General features: G+C 38.5%; 1 protein-coding gene across 3 annotated transcripts in view; it reads left to right on the top strand.

Moving 5' to 3' along the window:
- The window catches only part of Graf (GTPase regulator associated with FAK), a 537,792-nt gene that overhangs the window by 205,193 nt on the left and 307,357 nt on the right, over positions 1–25,242 (top strand). For 2 of the 3 annotated variants that reach the window (XM_090379073.1, XM_090379076.1), the window contains one exon: positions 18,686–18,700. The exons of the other annotated variant lie outside the window; for it this stretch is intronic. In XM_090379073.1, coding sequence (XP_090235199.1) covers positions 18,686–18,700 — 15 coding nt within the window. The remainder of the gene's footprint in view (positions 1–18,685; positions 18,701–25,242) is intronic. 3 annotated transcript variants of the gene reach the window in all.

Below are 25,242 nucleotides of genomic sequence, written 5' to 3'. Positions count from 1 at the left end.
TATTATATTCCTTATCTCATGACTGTCTTTTGTTATTAGAAGGAATGTGCTTAATGTGACCTGAATATCTGGTTGCTTATAAAACACACACCTCATACTTTAAGTGCCAAATTATCCAGTGGGGGAGAAATAAAAAAAAGATTTCAAAGTGTCTCTGAGGAGAAGAGCCTCATTAGAAAAATGGTGTTCTTTAAAATTTGCCCGCATATTCTAAAGATATAAATTCATAAATACCTGAAAATAGGATTCTGAATATTCTGTGGAACTAAATACAGTAATAAAAATCAGTTAATTTATTATAGTTCAAAATAATCAATAAGTAAATAAATTAGAAAAAATGGAATAATTGCCTTTTTTCCTGTGTAATGGAATAATTGTTGTTTTTACTGTAAGGAATAATTATTGCAGAAGGAATAATTATTCTTTACTGCCAGTTGCTGGGCTTTTATGTTAATAAGATAATACTGGTGGCACTTTTACCCCATCTAGATTGTAAATAACGTTACACGAGTTGCTAATCTCAAGTTGTAATGGTTTTGTTATGTCTGCTTTGTGTTGTTAAAAATGTCTTGTTAAAAACATAACATGATGTTACCAATCTGTATCATTAAAATATTGCATTATCAGTAATGCTCACTGATAATGCAATCAGATATCACCACTGATATCAGAGAAACAAACGAAGAGGATACAGATAGAACAACGATCCTTGGATTTACAGATTACATAGATCTAGTTAGCGACAATCCGGAAAATGTAAAAAAATATGTTGGAAAAATATAACTTCAAATTAACCAAGAAAAAACTGAATATTTAAAGGTTGCAAGAAGTGATGATAACCAAGACATAAATTTTAAAAATAATTTGAACTTTAAAAATGTAACTTCATTCATATATCTAGATACAATGATAAATAATGAAAATATTACCAGTATGGAAATTAAGGCTAGAATCCAGGCAGGAAATAGAGCATATTTTTCAATTCAGCATCTTTTGGCCTCTAAAATTTTATCACTTAGACTTAAAATAGAATTATATAAAACCTGCATTAGATCCATAGTGCTATACAGAGCAGAAACCTGGAACACAACCATCCATGATAACAATATTTTACAACGATTTGAAAACAAAATACTTAAAGATATTTGGACCAATTAAAGACAATCTAACGGAAGAATGGAGGAGACATAGTGTAGAACTGTACCAAAATTATAAATCACCTGATTGTTAACAAAATGAAGTCAATGTGACTTAGATGGTTTGGACATATTGAAAGGATGGAAGATCCCAGTACAGCCAAACAGGCTTACCAATATATACCAGCAGGTAAAAGACCAAGAGGACACACCACCAATGATGGAAGGACAAAGTTTGACGTTGTCCTTCCATCATTGGTGGGGGCATCCTTCCATGTCCTTCCAAAGTGCTTCATGAAATTAGTTGTAAGACTAAATATTAATTTTTGAATAAATAGCAAAATATTTTTGTTTTGAAAAATGTTATTTATTTGAAGTTAATTCAGGACAGGAGAAACCCATTAAATTGGTGAAGTTTCAGCGTGAGAAATAAGTCCGATTATATTAAGGGGGCAGCAAAGGAGGTAAGCAAATCATTAGCAATTAATTATGATAGCATCTTTGGATCTAAGGGAGGTCCCTGTGGAGTGTAAATGCGTGAATGTATCCCCAATTCACAAAGAGGAAACACATTCTGTGATGAGTAATTATACACCTGTTAGCTTAGCTTCTGTTCCAGGGAAAATAATGGGAGTCACTGGTTAAAGAAGTAATGTAGGACCATCTAGAGAAGAGTTTTTTTTTACTTCAGTCACTGTATTGGTGTGTTAACTGGAGATCTTGTCTGATCAGTTTGATTGGACGCTATATTGCAGTGACAAAGGAACTGGATGCAAAAAATATTTTTGATAATTATATACTTGAATTCCAGGAAAGCTTTTGATACTGTTGCACATAAAAGACTGCTGTAAAAATTGGAGCAGTGTGGCATTAAGGGGAAGTTACTGCTGTGGATAAAGTGATGGTTGAATGGAAGAAGACAAAGTGGTTATTAATGGACACTGCTCTTTGTGGACTAATGTTATTAGTAGAGTTCCACAGGGTTCAGTGCTGGGCCCATTGCTGTTTTCTGTATTTATTAATGGTATTGAGGGTATATCAGGTTTAATGTATAAGTTTGCAGAATACAAAGGTTGACAGTGTGGTTAATGACAGTAATGAAGATAACAAGATATAGAAAAATTAGGCAAATGGGCTGGGAAATGGCAATTTGTTTAATATTGACAAATGCAAGATACTGCATATGGGTAGTAGTAATCCCAGAGTAACATATCAACTGTGTGGTATTACACTCAGGGTAGTGAAAAAGGACATGGGGAAATTGTGCAGTCTGTTATGAAGTTTTCTGAGCAGTGTGTACAGGCTGTCAGGACAGCACCTGGGGTTTTGTCAGTGATATAGAGGAATTTTGCTAGCAGGGATAAGGAGGTGATTATTCCATTGTACAAGGCAATGGTCAGGCCATGTCTTGAGTACTGCATACAGGTTTGGAGGCCTCATTTTAGTAAGGATTTAGGTTGCTGAACAAGTACAGAAAAGGGCAGTGAAATTGGCGATGGGAACAAATGGGTGCTCTTACCAAGAAAGGCTTAAGTCGCGAAAATTGCAGTGTCTGATTAGGCACCTGTAAGTGAACTAATTGAGTTGTGTAAGGCTTTGAATTGCTTGAGCAAACTCAATGCTGATGGGATTCTTCTCTTGCTCAGACTACACACGTAAGGGGGCATAGATTCAAATTGAGGAAGGGTGTTTGCAGAATAGATGTGTGGAACTTTGCCTTCAGACAGCAGGCAATTGATTACTGGAACAGGCTTCCATCTGTTGTTGCGAAAGTGAATATTTTTTATAAATTGAAGAAAGAACTTGACAAACTATTGGAGGAGATTATTAGGTGAAAGGGTTTTTTTTTTGGCCGATGTTGTATAAGCTTGCTTTCTTGCATCATTTGTCACTACTAATGCCAAGTCTGAAAAAAACTGTCTTTTTGCTGTGAACTTAGGTGTCTTCTAACCAATAGTTATAAAAAAGGATGTGTTGATTGATTATCCTCTAAGCTATCATCATCTTGTGATTTTAAATGTTGCTGTGTTTGGTTGTGCATTCATTTGCTGTATCAAATTGCCCTTTCTCCAAGATGGCAAAAATTGTGCCAAACAGTTATTGTGATGAATAGCTTTGAGTCATTGGTTTGGGCTGAGTATAGTATTACAATCAACGAGATCAGTATCATAGGGTTAAGGGTTTATGCGTAAGTAGTTATTGTATGTAACAATAACTCCACCATTGTATGTAACAATAACCAAAATTAATTGAAATATAACCCCCCAACCTAGTACTGAGTCAATGTTTCCTGGAGTTTGCAGAACTGTTGCACACAACAGGGCATGGATGTTACAGGGCTCTTGAACACATCTGGAGATATGGATTGTCATGTTATATGTATAGCATCCCATAACTGTCCCACATCAAAGACTGGTAGATCTGCATGTCTGGCTGCCTGTTTCACCTCATCCTATAAATGTCCAGTGGGATTTATGTTAAGGGACTATGGGAGACTATTAATTAAGGGTGAGGTTCAGCAAACTATTCCTGCACACATGTGACCTAGTAACATGCTGCATAACCCTTTTAAAGACACCATAAATGCCACGGCATAGCAAGAACTTAGACATGTGCATTTGCTCATCAGTGATGGTGCAATGTTCTCCTCTGTTGAATGTCCATGCTCTTCACTGTTGAATATCTGTGCATGTATCAGAGGACCTAGGTTATTCCAGAAGAATGTTCCCTATACCAGAACACCACTGCCAGTAGCCTGCACTGTCTCCACTATTCACTTCTCTTTTTTTTTGTTGCAGCGAACTGCCCTTCATTATATATCAAAGTCAAACAAGGAAACCATCATTTCTGTTTAACAGTTGTTGGAAAATGAAATGTTATTCTGAATTTGATGAAGAATGAACATTCGTTAGAAGAACAAGTGAATATCACTTACATAGCTCCTGTGATGCCTGGAGACTCTCCTCCCTCTCCAGACCAGGTATAGTCATACCATCATAAGAATGAACTCAAGGTCATTTGCAGATTCAGTCTGTTTTATGAGTAAAGGGGTGATTAGGGTACTCTGAATTTTAGATTAATTTTAATTTTAAGCCAAAGTAATCTTACAAATGTATAATGAAATAATGTATAGAATTTATTCTGATCTCATTTCGAGCTTGGTATATAATATAAGTATAATATCTGTATTCATTCTCTTTTTCTCCTAGTTCACTAATCCCTCCACCTGTTAAATAGACTATGTATGGTGGGGGTTACCTTGAGTTCCTTTTCATGGTGGTTCAACTATATGTGCTCTGTACCTGGTGCTGGAAGAATTTTAGGATAAGCTTATAATCTGATAACAGAAGTTGTTGAGACAGAAATAACCGAAAGACTCCGTGACCAGAACTCGAGCATTCCACAGCACACCCACATATTTGCTGACATGCTAAGAACCCCAACATCAGCACGGCTATTTAAACTGTCACCTACTAAACCCCAACCCTAAGAGGCCAACTTAGTTATCTTAAGGGTGGTGGAAGTGATTGACTTAAACCTGAAAACTGCCAAGGCCAAAAACTTGTGGAAGATTAAAAATGGAGTTATAATTGAGACTGCCTTCCATCCCGTCCACCACTACAGTTACAGAAATGGAACTGAAAGCTGAACCCCCAAGGGTCAAGGTCCTAGTACATAATATTTGATATTGACAGAATATATCAGAACACAATAATAGAGAATTAACACAAAAAACCCATAGTGAATTCATATCTGTTGAAGAATTAACTGGTGAATTCCAATTAATATTCTCCATCAGTCCAGATTAAGCACCAAGGTCAACAGGGTTGCAGAGTTTTTTCAAAACACTCTGTAATATCCTCTTCAAACAAGAAAGGAATTTTTTTTTTTTTTTTTTGTTGCCTGGTCAAGCCATAGATTCAGAGTACATCCTGGTCCTTGAGTGTTTTAGGTGTCATCTTTGGCCACTCCTCTCATGCATGTGCACTCAAAATGAGTCCACTTGTGACTCAGTCTTTTATCAACAACTTGTGGTCATTGCTGAGAGAAAGGCCAAATTTTTGAGGATTGCCCTATCATGGCCCACTGTGTGTCAGTACTGTAAGAGTGCCTGTAAAGGCCATGTTTAGCATACATCATTGTTTAGTGTACGTCAAGGCCTTTAAGTAAACTTAATTAAAAACCCATTATTAGCCAAAACCACCAGTGATTTGTGCATATAATATGAATGGGGTAGAGAGTTAATTTTATGAGTGGTCTAGGTGCTACCATTCACTTGGACCTCTAATAAGAATTAGGTCCCAGGACCATACCGTGAGGGAGTAGGGCTCTTGGACACAGAAGGTTTATGTCCTCATTCATTTTTATTCAGATCTGGTTGACCACGGTCTGGGATTTTTAACTGCATAATGCTCAAAAAAAAAAAAAAAAAAAAAAACTGTATTTAAGTCCATATTATTGTGTGCACAAATCACTGGTGATTTGTGCACACTGTTACTATTGCTGTCTGGGTATGAACATGTTGCCATCCATCCAATATATCTACAAATGGCACTTGATATTTTTCTATCAAGTGCTGTTCTTGATAGTGAAAAATCAAGATATCAATGCTACACTTGGTATTTTACTATCTTAACAATGAGTGGATGCCAGCTACTGTTCTCCATCAGTCACAAAAGACCGGTGACCATCAAAACATCCATCAGTCCATCAAAGGCTGGTGTTAGAGATTTATTCACAGCCTCGTGCCTAATAGTTGTAAACAAACCCAACAGTCTTGCCACATTCAGCAGTACACCAGGAAAAGTAATATAGATGCAACGTCTCTCTCCTGAAAAAAATCAACAAAGAATGGTCTGTTGAGGAAGTGTGGTTAACCAGTAATCGCAGAACCATCTTATTCCTTAACCCATTGCCGGGACCCTGCCCATTTCATGCCTCCAGATCTTATCAGATACACTATACAAAGGGTACTAGGAAAGTTTTGCAATACAGCTTTGTTTATTTAATTTTTTCAAAGTAATTTCCTCTACATTCAATACACCTCTCCATCCTCCGAAACCAGTCTTTAAACCAGTTCTGCCAAGTTTCACTAGGGAGTAAAGCACACTCGTTGTCCCAAGCCCGTAGAAGGTCCTCATCACTGGAAAACTGCCTCCTTTTAGCTTCATTTTCACATGTGGGAACAGTGCAAAGTCGCAGGGAGCAAGGTCTGGACTGTAGGGAGGGTGCTCGAAGTTTCAGTCCTGTCGTGGTCAAATATTCGGTGCAGGCTTTGGCGCGGTGAGCTGCAGCATTATCGTGATGGAGGTACCAGGTGTCCATTCTTGACTTTGGCCGCAGGTTCTTCATAGATCCAATGACTTTAGGCAGGCATTGTTCAGTATACCACTTAGCTGTGACTGTCTTCTGCGCGTCCAAAACGACACGTTCCACAATTCCACTCGATTTGAAAAATACAGCTATCATTTTCTTCTTTACAGATCGGGATTTTCTGACAATTACGGGTGTGTCGTCATCATCAAAGACCCAAACTTTGTTTTGAGCCTTGGTCGGCAGATCGTAATAGTGGAGCCAAGTCTCGTCACCTGTCACGATGTTGTTCACATACCGAGATTGTCCCTTATCAAACTTTTTTAACATCTCCCGGCACCAAGTCACACGTCGTGTCATCTGCTCTTCAGTCAGTTGATGCGGCACCCAGAGAGAACAAAGTTTCTTCACGTGCAAATGATCTTGCAGAATCGAACAAATTGCTGGTGCATTTAGGCTTAAAATATCCTCTATCTGTTGGTAGGTCACTCGCCTGTTTTCGTCAAGCATTTTCCTCACAGCAGTAATGTTTTCCTCCGTAACTGACGTTCGTGGCCTTCCGGCCTCTCAGAATCCTCCAGAGTGAAATTTCCCCTTTGGAATTCTCTATACCACCTGAATATCGTTGTACGATGTGGACAATCATCATCTAGTGCAAGAGTCATTTCTTCTAAGCACTGGTCTATAGTTAAACCACGCACGAAATTATACCGCAAAACTGTCCTTATCTCATTTCGTGACCACGATGCCATCGCAAGCACTTTACACTCTCACTACTAATAAATAACTGAGCCCATCGACTTGGCGCGGCGGCTACTATGCACGTATGAACTTGTCTCAACATGCAGCAACAAGCAGCTTCCTGTGATTCATTGTTGCGTCATATTGCAAAACTTTCGTAGTACCCTTTGCAAAATATTCCAAGAGGGATGTCTTTACTTGGTCACTGCATTTGGAAGTTGCAGATTAAAAACTCCACAAGCTCTCATAGAACATGATAGGTCAGCTAAATACTATTAAACAAGTTCTCTTAAAGGCTTGTTCCAGGTGTATGAAAAAAAGAGAAGACTACCCCAAATCTTCCTGTGATAGTCATGTGAATTCACAATTCTCAGGAACCAAATAAACTTTGAAAGAAAAGAACTTCAGCGAAAAAGATCCAACATCTACAAGATAACAACCATGGAAGCTACAACTGAACATCAATCTCTGTTTGAGGCTTTTGATACCTTCTGGTGGAAAAGCATGCTCAGGCAGTTTTGCCAAATGGATTCTTCTACCAGTCTTTACTGTTTAATCAAGCGTTAATTCTTCGACAGAACCATTACATAGGATATTACCATGGCCTAACCACAAGACTCTGACCTAATGATTTTAGGACCATTTTGTTGGAGTATTGTCCTACATGAGTGGCTTACTTTCTGGAACCCCCCCTTCCCAAGGGGTGGGGGATACTAGAACAGAACGGAGGCAAAGAGTTAGCAACATTTTAGATGCTGATACTCAACGGTCGAAAGGCATCCAAAGTGTTGCTGACTCTTGGATGTTCACTTTCATAAACTGTAGATCTTACTGGCCAAAATGAAGTTGTTTTCTTCACGAGAAATCTGAGCCCCACAGGAACACCCACCATTAGGATAGGCAGGAAATCACTTAAGGCTGTGACTCAGTGAAAGTATCTGGGAGTCTTAGTAGACAGCAAGCTTTCCTTCTTGCCTCATATTACCTACATCAAGGATAAAATTTAGAACTGACTTGGACTTAAAAGAGAAACCCCTTTCTGCCCTGTACACATGTATTTTTACATCAGTTATTACTTATGTTACAGATGTTTGGTTTAAATGATCTGAGAAGATTATTTGTTGAAACTTTACCTCATGTTATCATTAGAGCCTGCAGGATGGTCTCAACTGCTGCCCTTAATCCCAGAGGTTATATTCCATGGGCTTCCTCACTAATTCTGGAAGAGCATCCTTGTAGAATCCTTTGTTATCTCCATTAACTAACTAATGATGCCAGTAAGGGAAAAGAGTGAAGTCAAGGCAATCTTCAGCAGCTGCAGAATGTAAAGACTTTCTGCCCTGTACACATGTATTTTTACACCAGTTATTACTTATGTTACAGATGTTTGGTTTAAATGATCTGAGAAGATTATTTGTTGAAACTTTACCTCATGTTATCATTAGAGCTTGCAGGATGGTCTCAACTGCTGCCCTTAAGCCCAGAGGTTATATTCCATGGGCTTCCTCACTAATTCTGGAAGAGCATCCTTGTAGAATCCTTTGTTATCTCCATTAACTAACTAATGATGCCAGTAAGGGAAAAGAGTGAAGTCAAGGCAATCTTCAGCAGCTGCAGAATGTAAAGAAAAACCCCTAGCACTTTCTTTCCCTCTCCTGGACTCTTGCTGCAATCTTTATAACAAGACGTGGTTCTTTCAGTGCTGAGTTACATTCTGTTGATCTCACTGGTGAGCCATTACCAGCAACCCAGGAGTGTTCTAGTTATGAACATTGGCAGTCTCTTTAGAAATCAGGTGCACCTTTTCGTATTAGATCCAACCAAGCACTTCTTCGATTTCCTTTTCATATTAGATCTACAAGTGCTTTGATTATGTGCAGGTAGTATTCTCTATCCAGCATGCAACCATTCAGCCCAACCAGCAATCCAGGTCAGGCCAGTTACCTCGACTCCCTCTACCAGCCATTTTATTCTCTTGACTGGTTATCTACCACACTCATACTCACACCATGCTTGCATCTTTAATGTGTTTCCTTAAGCACTTCCCACTAGTGTTGATCCCCCCACTAGTGTGGGATGCTGTTGTCACAAACATACTATATTTGTATGGGATAAACTTTTAACATTTTGGGGCTTGCTGCACAAATATGGATCCCTCTCTTTACTGCTAGACTCCCTGGGAGAGGCCTGCTTTCTTGCCTTATTAGGCAAGAAAACCCTGGAGGCTTTCTTGCCTTAGTGCAGAATCCCTCTTCCACTCTTGTAGACTCTTTAATACCAGGAGTAGGATTCATATAGACATTGGAGACTCTTTGCATTCCTTTGTGGAACCTCCCTTAGTACAGCATGTGAAACCTACTTGCTGACTTCTGGACTCTCCAGGAATAGGAGTGGCTGACACTGGAGCCTTTCTACATTGTGGGATTATTGCTTTCCTTTTGAAAGACTTCTGTGGGAGGGGGGATACTCTTCACCTGGCATGGAATCATGCTAACCCCCCTGACCTCAGGGGTGGGATAAATGCCAAGTTATCCTACCTGATTGCAAGGTGCTTGATCATCCTCCAACCTTGTCTTAGCTTCCCCCTTTCCAGGGTGATCCATCTGGAGCTTCCCACAGCCTTCAATCTTCTTTAGATTTCTTCTTGGAGGAAATACTACCACTCCCATCCTCCTGTCTTCTTACTTATACCCCCAACTCTTCAACTTTCACTTTTATTCTTATTTTCACAATTCTTAAGGACTACACCTTTACTCCTCTGAACAAGAGGGAGAACTGCCCTAGGAAGTGCTAAACAGAGGCCGGACTCCACGTGTCCTTTCAAGTGATTGCAGCTCCCTGGCAGCCCAGATATGTCAGTGACATAACATAATATACTAGCATACTAAAATACATCCAAACTACCATACACATTGACTGGTTTTACAGAGTATATATCATTACAAGAGATATCATGTTAAGTAGAAGAAAGCTTCAGGAGCCAATTTTACAAGAACACAGTGAGTACACAAATACACTCCTGGTCAATTTGCACAGTAGGTTATGAACAGCCTATTAGGTGCCTTAGAGATAAAAACACCTCCCCACCTTACAATCATGCCTCATTGGGATAAGCATGAGAAGAAGTCCACCATATGGCTTCTTCTCATGCTTATACCAATTAACATTACCTGGTATCATGCATTGATTATTAACATTTATAAAATAATAAGAGAAGTTTATCTCAATATAATATGTAGAACACTTCCATATGATACTCTCCAGCAATTAAAATGAAAAAAATCAAAAATCTTACATTACAGTAAAAAATAATTAAAAATCAATTGAACACAATTAAAAATAATTAAATCAATCTAACTCAATTATAAATTAAATAAATAAATTAAATTTTATTTGTGTATAGCATTATAAAACCCTTTAGACAGCAATACAATTTGGGATTAAGAACTACGATACGTTATTTAATAATCTTAAGGACTGTAGACTTGGCGATAATGATAATTTATTCTCACTAGATGTTACCTTGTTATATATGAATGTAAACTTTGAATACACATTTGATATTATTTGGGATATGTTAAATAATAATTCTATACTGGTTAATTATATGAAGCTTCCTATTAAAGAAAATTTTCACTTAATTAAACTCTTAGTTTAGGCCAACTATATCACCTTTTGAGACAAAGTATACAAACAAATTTTTGGTTTGCCAATGGGAATGAGCTTGAATGGCTTAATGTCAGAGGTATATCTCTCAATGATTGAACGATACATTTGATGCCTTTTCTACTCATATCACATACTATGGGACGTATTTAGACAATGTTCTAGTTATTACTGATAGTAGTACTATCCAAGACATTTTATATTCATTTAATAATATTCACTCTAGACTCAAATTTACATCGAAAAGGGAGGGTACGGATACAAAGTCATAAAATTTTCTTAATTTCACGCTTACTCAGGACTCGAATAAAATCCAATTTAACATCTATCGTAAACCTACAAACACCAGCGTGCTTCTACATTATAACAGCTATCACCCATTTTCCTAAAAGAGATCTATTATCTTTAATCAATTTCTAAATGCCTATAAATATTGAACAACGGAATCCGCTTTGGGCTCAGAAATACAAATATTAACCAACAGATTCCTAAACAGGGGTTATACCCTTGCTACAATAAACTGAAGTAGGGTACAAGCTAGAGATAAGATACAAAATACTACATCAACCAACAATCGTAATATTAAAAAGAACTTTATTTCTGTCCCATATGTTGAACAGTGGCACAAACAGCTTAACAGATTCTTTAAAGATACCGAATTTAAAATTGTGGCCAGGCCAATACGGAAACTACACACTATACTGAAAAATTGCTCAGTCCTTTCCTCGTTCGCAACACAAATAAATTATCTGGTATACAACATTTCTTGTGGTGATTGCAACTCGTTGTACCAAGGTTCTATGCATTTTCCGCTGAATTTTTGTGTTAATCAACATGTCCTCAGTTCGTGTTTCTCGTTCAGCAGCGTCAGAATTAGTCTTTCATGCCGTTAACGAAAAACATACTTTTTTTAATTAACGAGGCCAAATTACTTAGTGTCCAACGTAATTATACCAGACTATTAATTGCAAAACTGTCGAAATAATCCCTATTTAAGCTTGATGCTCATCTCTATTCGGTAATTTTTGTTCCTGTGATCGCGACATATGGTCAAAGTGTTGTCAGCTTCAGGAAAATCGTTTTGCAATTTTTTCGTTAAATTTCTTTTAATTAATTTATTTAATTTTTAATTGTGTTAGATTGATTTTTAATTGTGTTCATTTGATTTTAATTATTTTTAATTGCGTTCAATTGATTTTTAATTATTTTTTACTGTAATGTAAGATTTTCGATTTTTTCGTTTTAATTGCTGGATAGTATCATACAGAAATGTTCTAGTAAAGAATATAATATGTAGAACAAATGTTATTATTATATTTTACAAATATAATAATATTTGTAAAATAATAAGAAACTTTTCTTTATTATTTTGCAAATGTTGTTATCAATGTATAGCATATTGAGCATTACAGTTCTGGTTCATACTATCAAATTGATTATTAACACGTTAACAGCCGGAATGCAAACTTGTGTCAAAATGCAAATATGCATACATTCAATTATGGTCAATAAATGAATACAGTAAAAGGAAAACACATGAAATGAACAATTGCTCGATATTGGCACACTGATTGATCCATGGGCTATTTGCATTGCAGCTGGGATTTTGCTTAGCATCAATCGTACTGTCCAGAGAGCACTATAAAGGCTGTATACTTGATTCACAGTTTCATATGTTCCTTGCTTATGTTGAAGTTATTTTATATTCCCTGTCAGAGACTTGGTAATTTAGAATCTCCTCTTTTCGATCTTCTCTGGCTTAAAATCTCTCTACCTCAATGTATCAAATTCATCTGTTGTCTCTACCGTTCTCCGAACTCCACTAATCACTTGGAGCTCTTTGACTTCATCTCTGCAACTTAACTTTCTCCAGTCCAACTTTCCTAACAGTGAGGTGATTTTCCTTGGTGATTTTAATGTTCATAACTCCAGCTGGCTTCCGTTTTCTAGTCACACTGACCCAGCTGGTCAAGATGCTGAGGCTTTTGCAATTACCAATGACCTTGCACAGATTATTCATTTACCTACAAGAATACCAGACAATCCTAACCACACAGCCAACATGCTTGATCTTTTTCTTACAACAAACAACCGTTCTAAGTACACGGTCTAAGTGAGAGGTCCTTTAGGCACCTCAGATCACAACTTGGTGATTGTCTCTTCTCCAATGGAGCCTTTATCTCATGGCTATTCCCAATCTCGTATTGTTTGGCATTACAAGAATGCAAAATGGGATGACCTGCAAGATTTCTTTTTCTTCTTTTCCTTGATCGGATTACTGTTTCAAAACTTCTGATGTCAACGTTTGCTCAGATCGTGTCAGTGAAATTATTGTTGTAGGAATGGAATTCTTTATACCACGTTACACTTCTCGTCCTTTATCTAAACCTTGGTTTTCCAATAATTGTGCTAAGGCTGTTCAAGAGAAGAATATTGCATATCGTAATTGGCTTGTTTCTAATTCTTCAGTTTCATTTTGTACCTACACCAAAGCTCACAACAATTGTAAAGCAGTTATTAATCAGTCCAAACTAGATTTCTGAACAAGCTTAGAGTAGAAAACTTGCTTCTTGCCCTAACGTTAGCTGAGCATTCTGGTCTCTTGCCAACGCTATTGGCTGCAACTTTTGCTCATCTCTACTCCCACATCTGTCCAAACCAGTTGGTTCTGTTGTCATTTCAGCCATGGATAAAGCTAACTTGTTAGCATCCCATTTTTCTTCCAACTCCTGTATTAATGATCTTGGTAAAACACCTCCCACCATTCCTAACATGCCACATAAAATGTCTCCTGTGGTCTTCCGTCAAAAGGATGTCAGAAGGATTTTGAGGAAACTTGATGCTAAGAAAGCTTCAGGTCGCAATGGTATTTCTCCACTTGTTCTCCAAACCTGTGCTCCTGAACTAACTCCTGTTCTTTGCCACCTTTTTTCACTTTCTTATTCCAAAGGTGTTTTTCCTTCTGCTTGGAAATTTACTCATATCCAGCCAGTTCCTAAAAAGGGTGACAAATCCCTCCCATTCAATTATTGTCCCATTGCAATTAATTCTACCCTTTCTAAAGTAATTGGGAAATCGATTATCCGCCAACTCTTAAACTTCCTAGAAACCTTCCGTCTGATCAACGATCGCCAGTATGGATTCCGTCATTCCGATCCACTGGTGATATTCTGGCTTATGTTACCCATTTATGGACTAATTCAATGGAAAGGTTCGGTGAAACACAAGTAGTTGCTCTTGACATCTCAAAGGCTTTCGATCACGTTTGGCATAAAGGTCTTCTAAACAAGCTTCCATCTTATGGTTTGCCAACTGTTTTTTGTAATTGGTTATCTGGTTTTCTCTCCGATCACTCACTGAGGGTGATGGTAGATGGCTTTCTGTCTTCTAACTTCTCCACTAATGCTGGTGTATCCCCAAGGTTCAGTTCTTTCCCGCAGACTTTTCCTCTTGTATATTAATGACCTTCTTCCATTGACTGAAAATACTATCCATAGTTTTGCCGATGATAGCACATTGCATTGCACTTTCCATTTTGAGAAACCTTGTCCTGCTCACTCAGTTTCAACTTCTTGTAAATCTGCTACCAATTCCTTAAATGCCGATCTCCAGGTAATTCTCCAGTGGGGCAAAGACAACTTAGTTGATTTCAACCCTTCTAAAACTCAGTCTTGTTTTATATCTCACAAAAAGGATTCTTCTGCTCCTGTGCTTATCTTTGGTGACACTCCGATTTCTAGGCAAAATGATATATTTCTTTTGGGGATTACCCTGACTTCTAATCTCTCTTGGCACAAGCACAGTTCAAATATTGCTTCCTTTGCATCTAAAAAACTTGGTTTTCTGTTTCGCTCTCATCGTCACCTTTCTTCCAAACACCTGTTCACTCTTTACAAATCGCAAATCTGTCCTACCAAGGAATATTGTTCCCACATCTGTGGCAGTGCCACCAAAACCTCTCTCGGGCTTCTTGATTCCATTCAGAAGAGGGCAGTTGGGTTAATTAATGATACATCTCTAACAGCTTCTCTCCATTCACTGTCTCATAGACATACTGTTTTTGCTGCATGCCTCTTCTACAGATATTTCCATGGGCACTGTTCTTCTGAATTGGCTTGTATAATTCCCGCTCTCTCTCTCTCTCTCTTTCAAAACAGTCCAAACACGTGCTGCCACCAGCCAATGCCGATTTACTGAACAACTTCAAACTCACAGAACCAACATTTCATCTTCCCCCATTTATTCATTCAACTGGAATAACCTTCCTTCATACATATTTCCAGAAAATTAGTCTACAGTAGTTCAAGTCTGATGTCAACAAATATCCGCTTTCTTCTTCTCAACCTCCAACCCATGCATGGTACTAAGTGCTATAGGTTCTAATACCTCTTGTGTTTGGGGTTTACATTAAAAAAAAAAAAAAAAAAAAAATCTACTTTAGTATCTTACACAAGAAAAAGGGAAAAAAAATTTGAAGATTATGCTTGTTGAATTTTAATTCTGTAATTTCTGAAGCAGCCGTGGGGTGGTGCTGTTGGATCACTGTCATCATTGTCCTGGTCCTTCTCATGATCTCCAAGGGAGTGCAGTAGCACACGCTCTTTGAGTAAACCGCGGTTTAAGCCCTTGACTGTTGAATACGGTCGATTTGCCAACCCACACCGGACCAGCGTGGCAGATTGTGGTCCATTTTCCTCAGCGTGAATTGTTGAGGAGGCTTCCATCCCGGCAGTGGGTTGATAATGGCTGGAATTTTCCTCTTTTTTTTTTTTTTTTTTTTTTACTTGGTTTACAGTTTCATTTTTTTTTTTTTTTTTTTTTTTTTTGTCTACACTGAAGTTATTTTATCTAGTTTAGTTTATTCCACAAGAAGAAAAGGTGAAAGTTTTTGAAATTATGCTTGCTGAAATTTAATTATTTAGTTTGTGAAAAACAAAAGATCAACCTTAGTGTGTGGCTTGTGATAAAATTTTGTGCAAAAAGTGTTTTCCTATAAAGTTTTACCCTAAAGGGTTGTTATAATGGATACACAGCCTGGGATATCAAGACTGAACAGGAATGGACAGTATGTTGAAGCTGATGACACTGAATCAGCCTTTCATGATAAATCATCTGATACTGAAATAGAATTCTGTTTAAGTGATGTGGATTCTGAATATCGTTCTAAATCATCCATTGATGTTAGAATGCTACAAACAACAGATGCTGGTGTTACTTGGAGTGATGATCTTCACAGATGAAATCTCTTCCATTTGCTAAAAAGCAGTGCCTACTTGTTCCAGCACCCTAGAGAAATAATCCAGTTGCAGAATGATAGTGAATCAAAATTTATAAAAATATATATAAGTTATGCTAAAGGATCATCAAAAGGACCCTTGCAAATATAAGCAGCAGAAAATATGCTAACTAAGTTTATTTGGCTGAGCTTTTATTATTGTGGCACTTGCTCCCACCAGGGTATGTGGTCTTATTTCAATATCCTTTAAGTGTATAATACATGCATGTACCTTTTATTTGAATTGTATTCCTGAATTCATAATTTGAAAAATTATATTATTTAATTTAAAATAACTTTAACAAATAGCTCTTATGTGTTACTCTTTCTGAATTTAATAAATTGTATAATCTCACTTGAATTGAATTAAAGGAAGGCAAAACCTGGAATCTGTATGCTTTTGGCTACATACAAAATAATAAATAAAAAAAAAATGCCTGTCTACTACATAAATACCTATACAGTAGACCCTCAATTTAATGGACTAATTGGGGGAAGGGGCGTCTGCTATTGCCAAAAGTCCATTAAATCGAATGTTGTTTAGAAACATACATTAATAAAGAACTTACAATGTACAGGATGTATTAAAATGTTATTATAATCTATAAGTATAAATAAAATATTATTATAATGTACATTGAGTAATTTATACATGCCACTAAAACATCTGTTAAAAATATAAAAAATTTACGACAGGAACCAAACTTTATTTTAACTAAACACGCCAAAAACTATACAATGTAACTAATGAAGTGTTTCCACTACTTTTTAAAATTTTTTTTCCTTAAAGCTCACACAAAGTTGTTTTCAATGTGAACATTAGTTTTTTCATTTAAATCCATTTTAGAGGGAAAAAAATACTTTAAAATTGTTAAACTCAATTGAATAAAAAACAAAAAAAAAAAAAAAAAATGCATTTAAAAAGATACATAATATTCAATATTAATATTAACTTAATTAAAAGAATCACAATTTTCACAGTCAGAAACAACTGTCATGCAGTGAGAGATGTTAATTCCTTGATGGTAGAGGGTTTTGATGAAACAGGTCCAGTTGATGAAATGGTCTTGAAGAAATCATCAAGCTTCAGTTGCCTTACACCTTAGTGCTGCTTCCTTATTACTGTATCGAAATTCTCTAAAATGTTCATAATAAGGAAGCACATCAGGGTCTGACGATGATTCAATATAATGTATGATGTCATCCATATGTTGTCTCATAACAGACAATTTAAGATGAAGTACAACTGATTCTTCGTCTTTGTCATCATCATTGTCCTGTTGTTCTCCACGAAGAACATTTTCCGCAATCTCTCCCTCAGAAAAAATTTGATAGCCTAGATCACCATCATTTTTCAGCCACTGTTCCACATCATTCTCAGTTGCATTTTGGTTACTGGCTCTCTGAAGAGTGTCCTGAAAATTAGATGCCTCAACCAACACCCTCAAAGTCCATTTCAGGGTCTACGTCGTACAACAACTTCTTCCAAGCATTGGCCAAGGTAGTAATCTTCATATCTTTCCATGCAGCTGCTAAGTTGAAGATAGCAGATCTGATGTTCCATACATGTAAATTTTGCAGTGTCCTGTTGCCTTTTATATCTTCTGTTTCTTCCAAAACAACCATCACCTCTTCCAGAAACTTCTTCTTACACAACCTCTTGCAACAATTGCACCCTGATCCATCGGCTGTATCAGTGAAGTAGTGTTAGGAGGCAGAAAAACACATTTAATTCTCCCATACCTGCTAACTAACCTCTAAGTATTAGGGTGAGCAGGTGCATTATCTAGCAGTAAAACAGCTTTTATTTCATGAGAAGGAATTTTCAGCACATCTGTCTTATAGCGTCACACATCAGGAATAAAATGGTTAAAGAACCAGTCACTGAAAATATCCATTGTAAACCAGGAATTTTTTGAGTGGTAATGTATCACTGGTAACTGGTTCATTAAATCCTTTAAAGCATGAGGTTTTTTTGCATTACCAGCTACCATAGGCTTAAGCTGATGCAGGTCATCAGCATTTACACAAATAAAACTGAAATTCGCTCCTTACTTAGCTTATGGCCGCCAGGGGTGCCTGTTTCATGCTTGTATGCCTGGGTATTTTCAGGAACAGCACGATAAAAAAGCCCAGTCTCGTCGGCATTATAAAGCTGTGATAAAATGAGGCCCTCATTTTTAATGAGGTCATTTAGATATTTTCTGAAAGCCTCAACTTGTTCTGCATCTAAAGATTCACCGAAAAGTACTTTTATTAACAATGCTGTGGCGCCTTCGAAAATGCCACAGCCATTCAAACCCTTCCCTGAAATTTTAGGCCCATGCTATTTGCGAATTTAAAAAAAAAAAAAAAAAATGTTCTAAATTTTTACTTTAGGAAAGAAATTTTTTGTCCATTAAATCGAGAGTTTACTGTATATATATATATATATATATATATTTATTTGAATATGCAATTTTTTTTCTTACATTGTTTAAGAAACAATGTTTTTCTTGCAAATTATTTTGTGCATAATTCATGACATGCCCATTTTATTGTGGCCTGCATGCAGTCTGGAAACATTACAGTGAGTACATTGCTTTAAATACTTGTAGTATTAGTGATCATAGAAGTTTATTAATTTGTATAAATTAGCATATTTTTGGTTTTAATTTTAGTTTTTTGTGGTATTGTGTATTTGATCCATATTTTACTATCATTTTGATTACTGATCTTTTTTGAGATCTCCAACTCAGCATTATGGGCCTTAATTGAGGGCTTGAAGAACAGGGTGGATTCCCTCGAAGGATTTAAATTGGGGGCCCATCAAGTTCTCAGCTGCCCACCATCAATGCCAGAGCTTGCACTTGATTATCAGGCAATGCAGTGGCAAACTCCAAGGCAGGATGCACTGGACCCACAGGAGCTAGTTGTTATCAGTTACTGTATTTGTCAGGAAAATGGGAAATATACTGTACAAAAAGGATTGGTGGAATAGGACCAGTGTATGTCTGCCAGGGGCAAAAGTGATGACATTGTAGAGCAAATATCATCTTTTAAGGGCACATAAGGCGATATTGTTGTATACTTTGGCACTAATGACATTAAGAGTAGAAGATCAGCAGACTTACTTAACAAGTACATGTCAATGTTGAAAACAAGTCACGAGTTAGAGTTAAATTTTAAAATGCCTGCACTTCTGCCCAGACAGCAGTCAATGAAGGAGTATATGATGAAAGTCTTGTCAATCAATTCAACCCTGGAGAGAGATTGTGCAAGACTCGTGGGTAGAATTTTTCTCAGCTTGGTCTGTGCTTGTTAACAGGAGAGGCTGCTTCTACAGGGATGGGATATGCTTAAATACAAAGAGTACAAGAATATTTGCTGATGCTATCAAGGCAGTGTTAAGTGGGTTGGAAAACTGCTAGTTTGGGAGAGGGGAAGGTGCGTACTAATAGATTTAACAATAGCCAGAGGTGAAAGTGGTTCTTGTGCTGTTTCTGTTGGAGTGAGCAGCAGCAGCCTTTAAAGCAATGTGTTGGGGATTTCAAGAATTGCTGGAAGTCATCATAGAGTAAGTAATTTACATGAGTTGTGTCAGGGTAACTTAAGAGTAAGAACAGGTGCATGCATACTTGCATATACACCAATGCTAGGAGCATAGTAAATACATTTGATGAATTTTTGGGGCTGGTCAAGACATATTTGAGATATCAAAGATGTGGTGTCACGCAGATATAAGGCATGCAGAATTTGAATATGAGAAGTACAATGTGTACAGAAAGGATATAGTGTAATTTGCCTAGTGGCACCGGGGTTTTTCCCCAACTCCACGATTGGTATTCTGTGATATGTACAGAACTGTGTAGAGGCCAGATGGTGTGAGTTAATGAATGTTTCTGAAGTGTTAGCATAGGATTGTGTTATGTTGTTCATCCAGCCACTTATCCTAGGAATCTGTGGAGGCAACAAACCCATAGTCACCGTCCTTCGCCACGGTGAGGTGGGCCGGGTCAGTAGGAAGAAATAGACTCTGGCGGGGCAAACATTGAGGTTGCCTGAGCCTCCAAGAGAGGGCCCAGAAGAGGGGAAAGAAGTGTGTGTGTGTGGGGGGGGGGTAAATGGAAATGGAAAAAAGGTGACGGGATCTCTTGAAACTGGATGCCCATCCTGCTCAGGGCTAGGTATTAAAAGAGGGAATAGATTTGTCACCAGGTGGGAAGGGAAAGGACTCCACCTAGGGAGAGGAGGGGAGGAAAAGTTATAGAGAAAGGGATCCCTAGAGTAGTGAAGGGGAGGGCAGGAGGAGGGAATAATAGGAGGTGCTGCAAGTGGAAACATCCACCCAGAGAGAAATAAGGGTAAAGTTAGTAGGGTTGTACTGGGTGAGGCCATCTCCTCCCCCAGGGGAAGAGAAATAAAGGTCATGGGTAAAACCCATGAGGTCGCCACATGGATGCCAAGATCCTGCCTCAAGATGGAAGATGTCTGCAGCATTCCAGACACAGGGAATACTAAACTAATGGGAATGCACTGCCAACAGGGAAGTGAAACTCCTGGCCATGAGTTGCAGAATATACTGCTGGATCCCTATCATCATAGATGTATACCTCAGAATGGTGATGTGCCAGCATAGCTCTGCGGGCTACTATAAGATTCACTCCAGGTTGATGCAAGCAGCTGCTCTCCATTACTCCTTCCCCATATAACCAGTGGTACTCGCTATTTGCACCAGTCAGGTGGGGGCACAGTAACCTGAAATAGATGGCTTTGATTAGTCATTTATTTATACAGGGTTCCTCTAAATCTGAATATCCCTGTAACCCTGTGCTGCTGAGGTGACAGCAGTCAGCAGGGTGCCTGAGAGCCCAGGCAGTTATCCCACATTGTGACAGCATCAGCATTCCACACCTAATGGTGTCAGCAATTGATACGTTTTGAGTTGAAGTCCTTTGTTTAGTCAGGGTTTCTCTGGCAGATGAGTTGCCCTGAATTCATCCCACACTGTGCTTGTTGTCAGCATTGTTGGTGCACTGAGGCACCATCCAGATTATCAATGCTGCAGCAGCATCAGCATACTACACCATTAGGTAGTTTCAGTCAATTCAGGTAGCATCGGATTCGGTGGTCAAATTTGTATGTTCAGACAGGAGTGTTTAAGTTGGGGCTCCCACATAGTCTCAGACTCTTTGGGTCCCATTTATATTCAGTCCACAAGTCATGAACACCTGTGCATACTCAGTCAGTGCTCCTGTGTAACAGAGAGATGCTCTTGACTATTTGGCAAGTTGTGGATTTTAGAAATTAGCCTACACCTGTTATCTTCATAGTCCGGGCAGTGACAAATAACATGCTCTCACGTTTCACTTTCGCCACAGTTACTAATAGGATCATCAGTAATTCCTAGGGAAGTCAGTTTATCCTTGAAGGATCCATACCCCATAAGAAAGAATGTAGTATAAATATCTCAGTAGCATAAACATCAGTCTTGATACCAACAGATATCTCTGTTGGTATCAATCACTTCATGATTCAGTGGCAGGATGCCTGTCAGAACTTTTAAGGCACAAGTACTTACAGCACAGCATGCCCAGGTGGTATTGAATCCAGTTTACTTCTGTTTCTTAGAATTGTGGCTCTTTGGCACCAAACATGCCATAACATATCACTGGGAGAAAGATTGCTTTGTAAATCATTGCTAGCGTTCTCTTTTTCAGTCCTCAGTCTTCTGGTTATTCTGGGCTGTGTGCATAGTTTCTGACCTTTTTTTGCCAGATGCACTAAGTGTAGGTAGAAAGTTAGTTTAGTGTCAAAGATGACACCCAAAATTGTAGTTCAGTAACCAGTGCAATGATTGTACCAGATATCAGAGACGTGGTGTCACACAGATATAAGGGATGCAGAACTGGAATTTGGGGAGTACAACGTCTACAGAAAGGATAGACAGGATAGGAAGAGGGGAGGGGTTATGCTATTAGTTAAGAAACACATAAAAACCAAGGAAGTGAAGCCAGTTGACATCGCTGGACAGTGCAGTGTTGAGTCAGTTTGGTGTGACATAAGCATTGGGAGATCAAAATTGAGAGGAGGAGTGTGCTATAGGCCTAATGACTCTGATGAGTATAATAAGAAACTGTACAGGGAAATAGAGTGGGCCAGTAAATCAGAGAGTCTTATAATGGGAGATTTTAATTTCCCAGATATTGACTGGAATTTGGGGGCTGGTCACTCACACACTAGCAGGGCTTTTGTGGATTTATTGGATGATTGTTTTCTACATCAGCATGTTCGGGAGGCAACTAGAGGGAGTAATACTCTTGATTTGATTAACAGCAGTGATTCTTCATGCATTAAGAATCTGCAGATAAATGAACCACTAGGTGGCAGTGATCACAGTGTGCTGAAGTGGGATTTACTCAAAGAGGTAACTACCATTAGGGGTAAAGGGAAGGGTTATTGCTTCCGTAAAGGCGACCACGATGGACTGAGACAGTATTTAAATTCTATACAGTGGGACCAACTGATGATGTTACCAACAGCAAATTCAAAATGGGAAGCATTCAAAGAACTTATCTTGGAAGCTAGAAATATTGGAAGCTACCAACTAAGAAATATTGTTCAAGGTTTAGGCCAAAATGGATGTCAGATGAACTAATGAGGCATATGGCAGAGAAGAAAAATGCATGGGATACTTACAAATTAACACATGACACAGAAGCCTATAATAGATACAAGTTGATATGCAACCAAGTTACAAAGGAGATTAGACAGGCGAAGGCAGATTACGAGAAATCCTTGGCAAGGGATGCAAAGAAAAACAGCAAAGAGTTCTTTACTTATGTAAACTCTAGAAGGAAGGGGATGAATCAGATTGGTCCACTTGATATTGATGGGTCAAGTGTTGATGATCCTGCTCAGGTAGCTAACAAACTAAATGAATATTTTGCATCGACATTCACACATGAGGAGTTATTCAGCGAGGGGAATGCCAGAGGTGTATTCAGCTCTAGCAGTAAGCTACAGAATCTTGAAATAACTGTGAGTAAAGTGGAGGAGAAACTGTTGAAGATAAACACAAGAAAGGCACCCGGAGTGGATGGGATCTATCCAGTTATATTAAAGGAGGCAGCAAAGGAAGTAAACAAACCCTTAGCCATAATTATGAGAGCTTCCTTGGACTCAGGGGAGGTACCCATAGACTGGAAATGTGCAAATGTGACCCCAGTTCACAAAGGAGGATCAAAGGCTGACACAAGTAATTATAGACCTGTGAGCTTAACTTCTGTTCCAGGAAAATTAATGGAGGCACTGGTTAAAGAAGCACTGCAGGATCATTTAGACAAGACTTCAGTTATAGCTCGGACACAGCATGGCTTTGTTAAGGGGAAGTCTTGCCTGACCAATTCGATTGGATACTATGATGCAGTCACAAAAGAACTGGATGCAGGGAATAACTTTGATATTATATATTTGGATCTTAGAAAGGCTTTTGATACTGTTGCACATGGAAGACTGCTACACAAATTGGAGCTGTGTGACATTGATTGGAGCTGTGTGACATTGGAGGGAAATTGCTGCTATGGATAAAGGGGTGGTTGAGGGGGAGAAGACAGAGAGTGGTAATCAATGGACACTGCTCATCGTGGACTAATGTTATTAGTGGAGTCCCTCAGGGCTCAGTGTTGGGTCCATTATTGTTTTCTGTATTTATAAATGATATTGATGATGGTATATCAAGCTTAATGTCCAAGTTTGCAGACGATACAAAGGTTGGCAGAGTTGTCACGGACACTACTGACACTATGCTTCTGCAACAGGATCTGGAAAGGTTGAGCAGATGGGCTGAGAGATGGCAAATGAAGTTTAACATTGACAAATGTAAAGTACTACACATGGGAAACAGCAACCCCAGAGCAACGTATCAACTCTGTGGTACTACACTGACAGTGGTAGAGAATGAAAGGGACTTGGGGGTGGTTGTGCAGGCAGATATGAAGTTCTCTGAGCAGTGCAGACTGGCTGCAAGAGTAGCTCATGGAGTATTGTCAGTGATGTACAGGAATTTTTCCAGCAGGGATAAGGAGGTGATTATTCCCTTGTATAAGGCAATGGTCAGGCCACACCTAGAGTACTGTATACAGGTCTGGAGGCCTCATTTCAAGAAGGATGTAGAGCTGCTGGAACGAGTACAGAGAAGGGCAACAAGGTTAGTGAATGGAACAAAGGGGTGCTCTTACGAAGAAAGGCTTAAGTTTTGCAAATTACAGTGTCTGGAGACTAGGCACCAGCGAGGTGATCTGATAGAGGTGTATAAAGCCTTGAATGGTTTGAGCATGCTCAATGCTGATGGGATTCTTCCTCTAGCTCAGAATAATCACCCGAGAGGGCATAAATTCAAATTGAGGAAAGACAGATGTAGGATAGACGTGCGGAAATTTGCCTTTAGCCAGCGGGTGGTTTGTTGGTGGAACAGACTTCCATCCCTTGTCGTGGAGGTTGATAGCCTAAATAAGTTTAAGGCTCAGCTGGACAGGTATTTTGAACGAACAGAGGGGTGAAGTGGTTTTTTTTTTTTTTTTTTTGGCTGATGCTGCATAAGCTTGCTTTCTTGCATCAAATGCCTCTACTAATGCTAATCTTTATGCCAGGGTGTCTTTGTAAGGAATCTTTCAAAAGCATTGACTTAGTATTTTTTCTCTAAATACAGAGGTTGTGGGTGCACTTCCAACATTGAAGCTTACCTAGGTCATAGTTTGCTTGTGTTTCAGTCAAGCCCTGCTATCTGGTTTTACAATTAGGACGACATCATCTGCATAGGCCGTACTGTCTACTAGTCGTATTTCCATTGATAGGAATTTGTCAAGCACAATAGACCAGAAGAAGTGTCCAAAAACGAATCATACTTTATGAGGACATACCTTAGCCACATACTGGGAGATTTCTTGCTACCTGGTCCTTACCATAATGACACTATTATTTAGATAGCCTTTGGCACATGTTTTGAGAGAGATTGGTGTGCGCAGGCACCCTATGATGCCTTGGTCACCATGGTGTAGCAAATGCCCCTGTGAAATACATGGATATGACCAGCACGACTTGGCTGAGCAGAATGTACAGCTTTAGTTAGGT

This window comes from Mastigoproctus giganteus, chromosome 8, assembly GCF_048544385.1.
Source record: "Mastigoproctus giganteus isolate SK-2022 chromosome 8, ASM4854438v1, whole genome shotgun sequence".
Classification (NCBI taxonomy): Eukaryota; Metazoa; Arthropoda; class Arachnida; order Uropygi; family Thelyphonidae; genus Mastigoproctus; species Mastigoproctus giganteus.
Note: the sequence above shows the minus strand (reverse complement) of the source record. Positions and strands in the feature narration are given on the sequence as shown.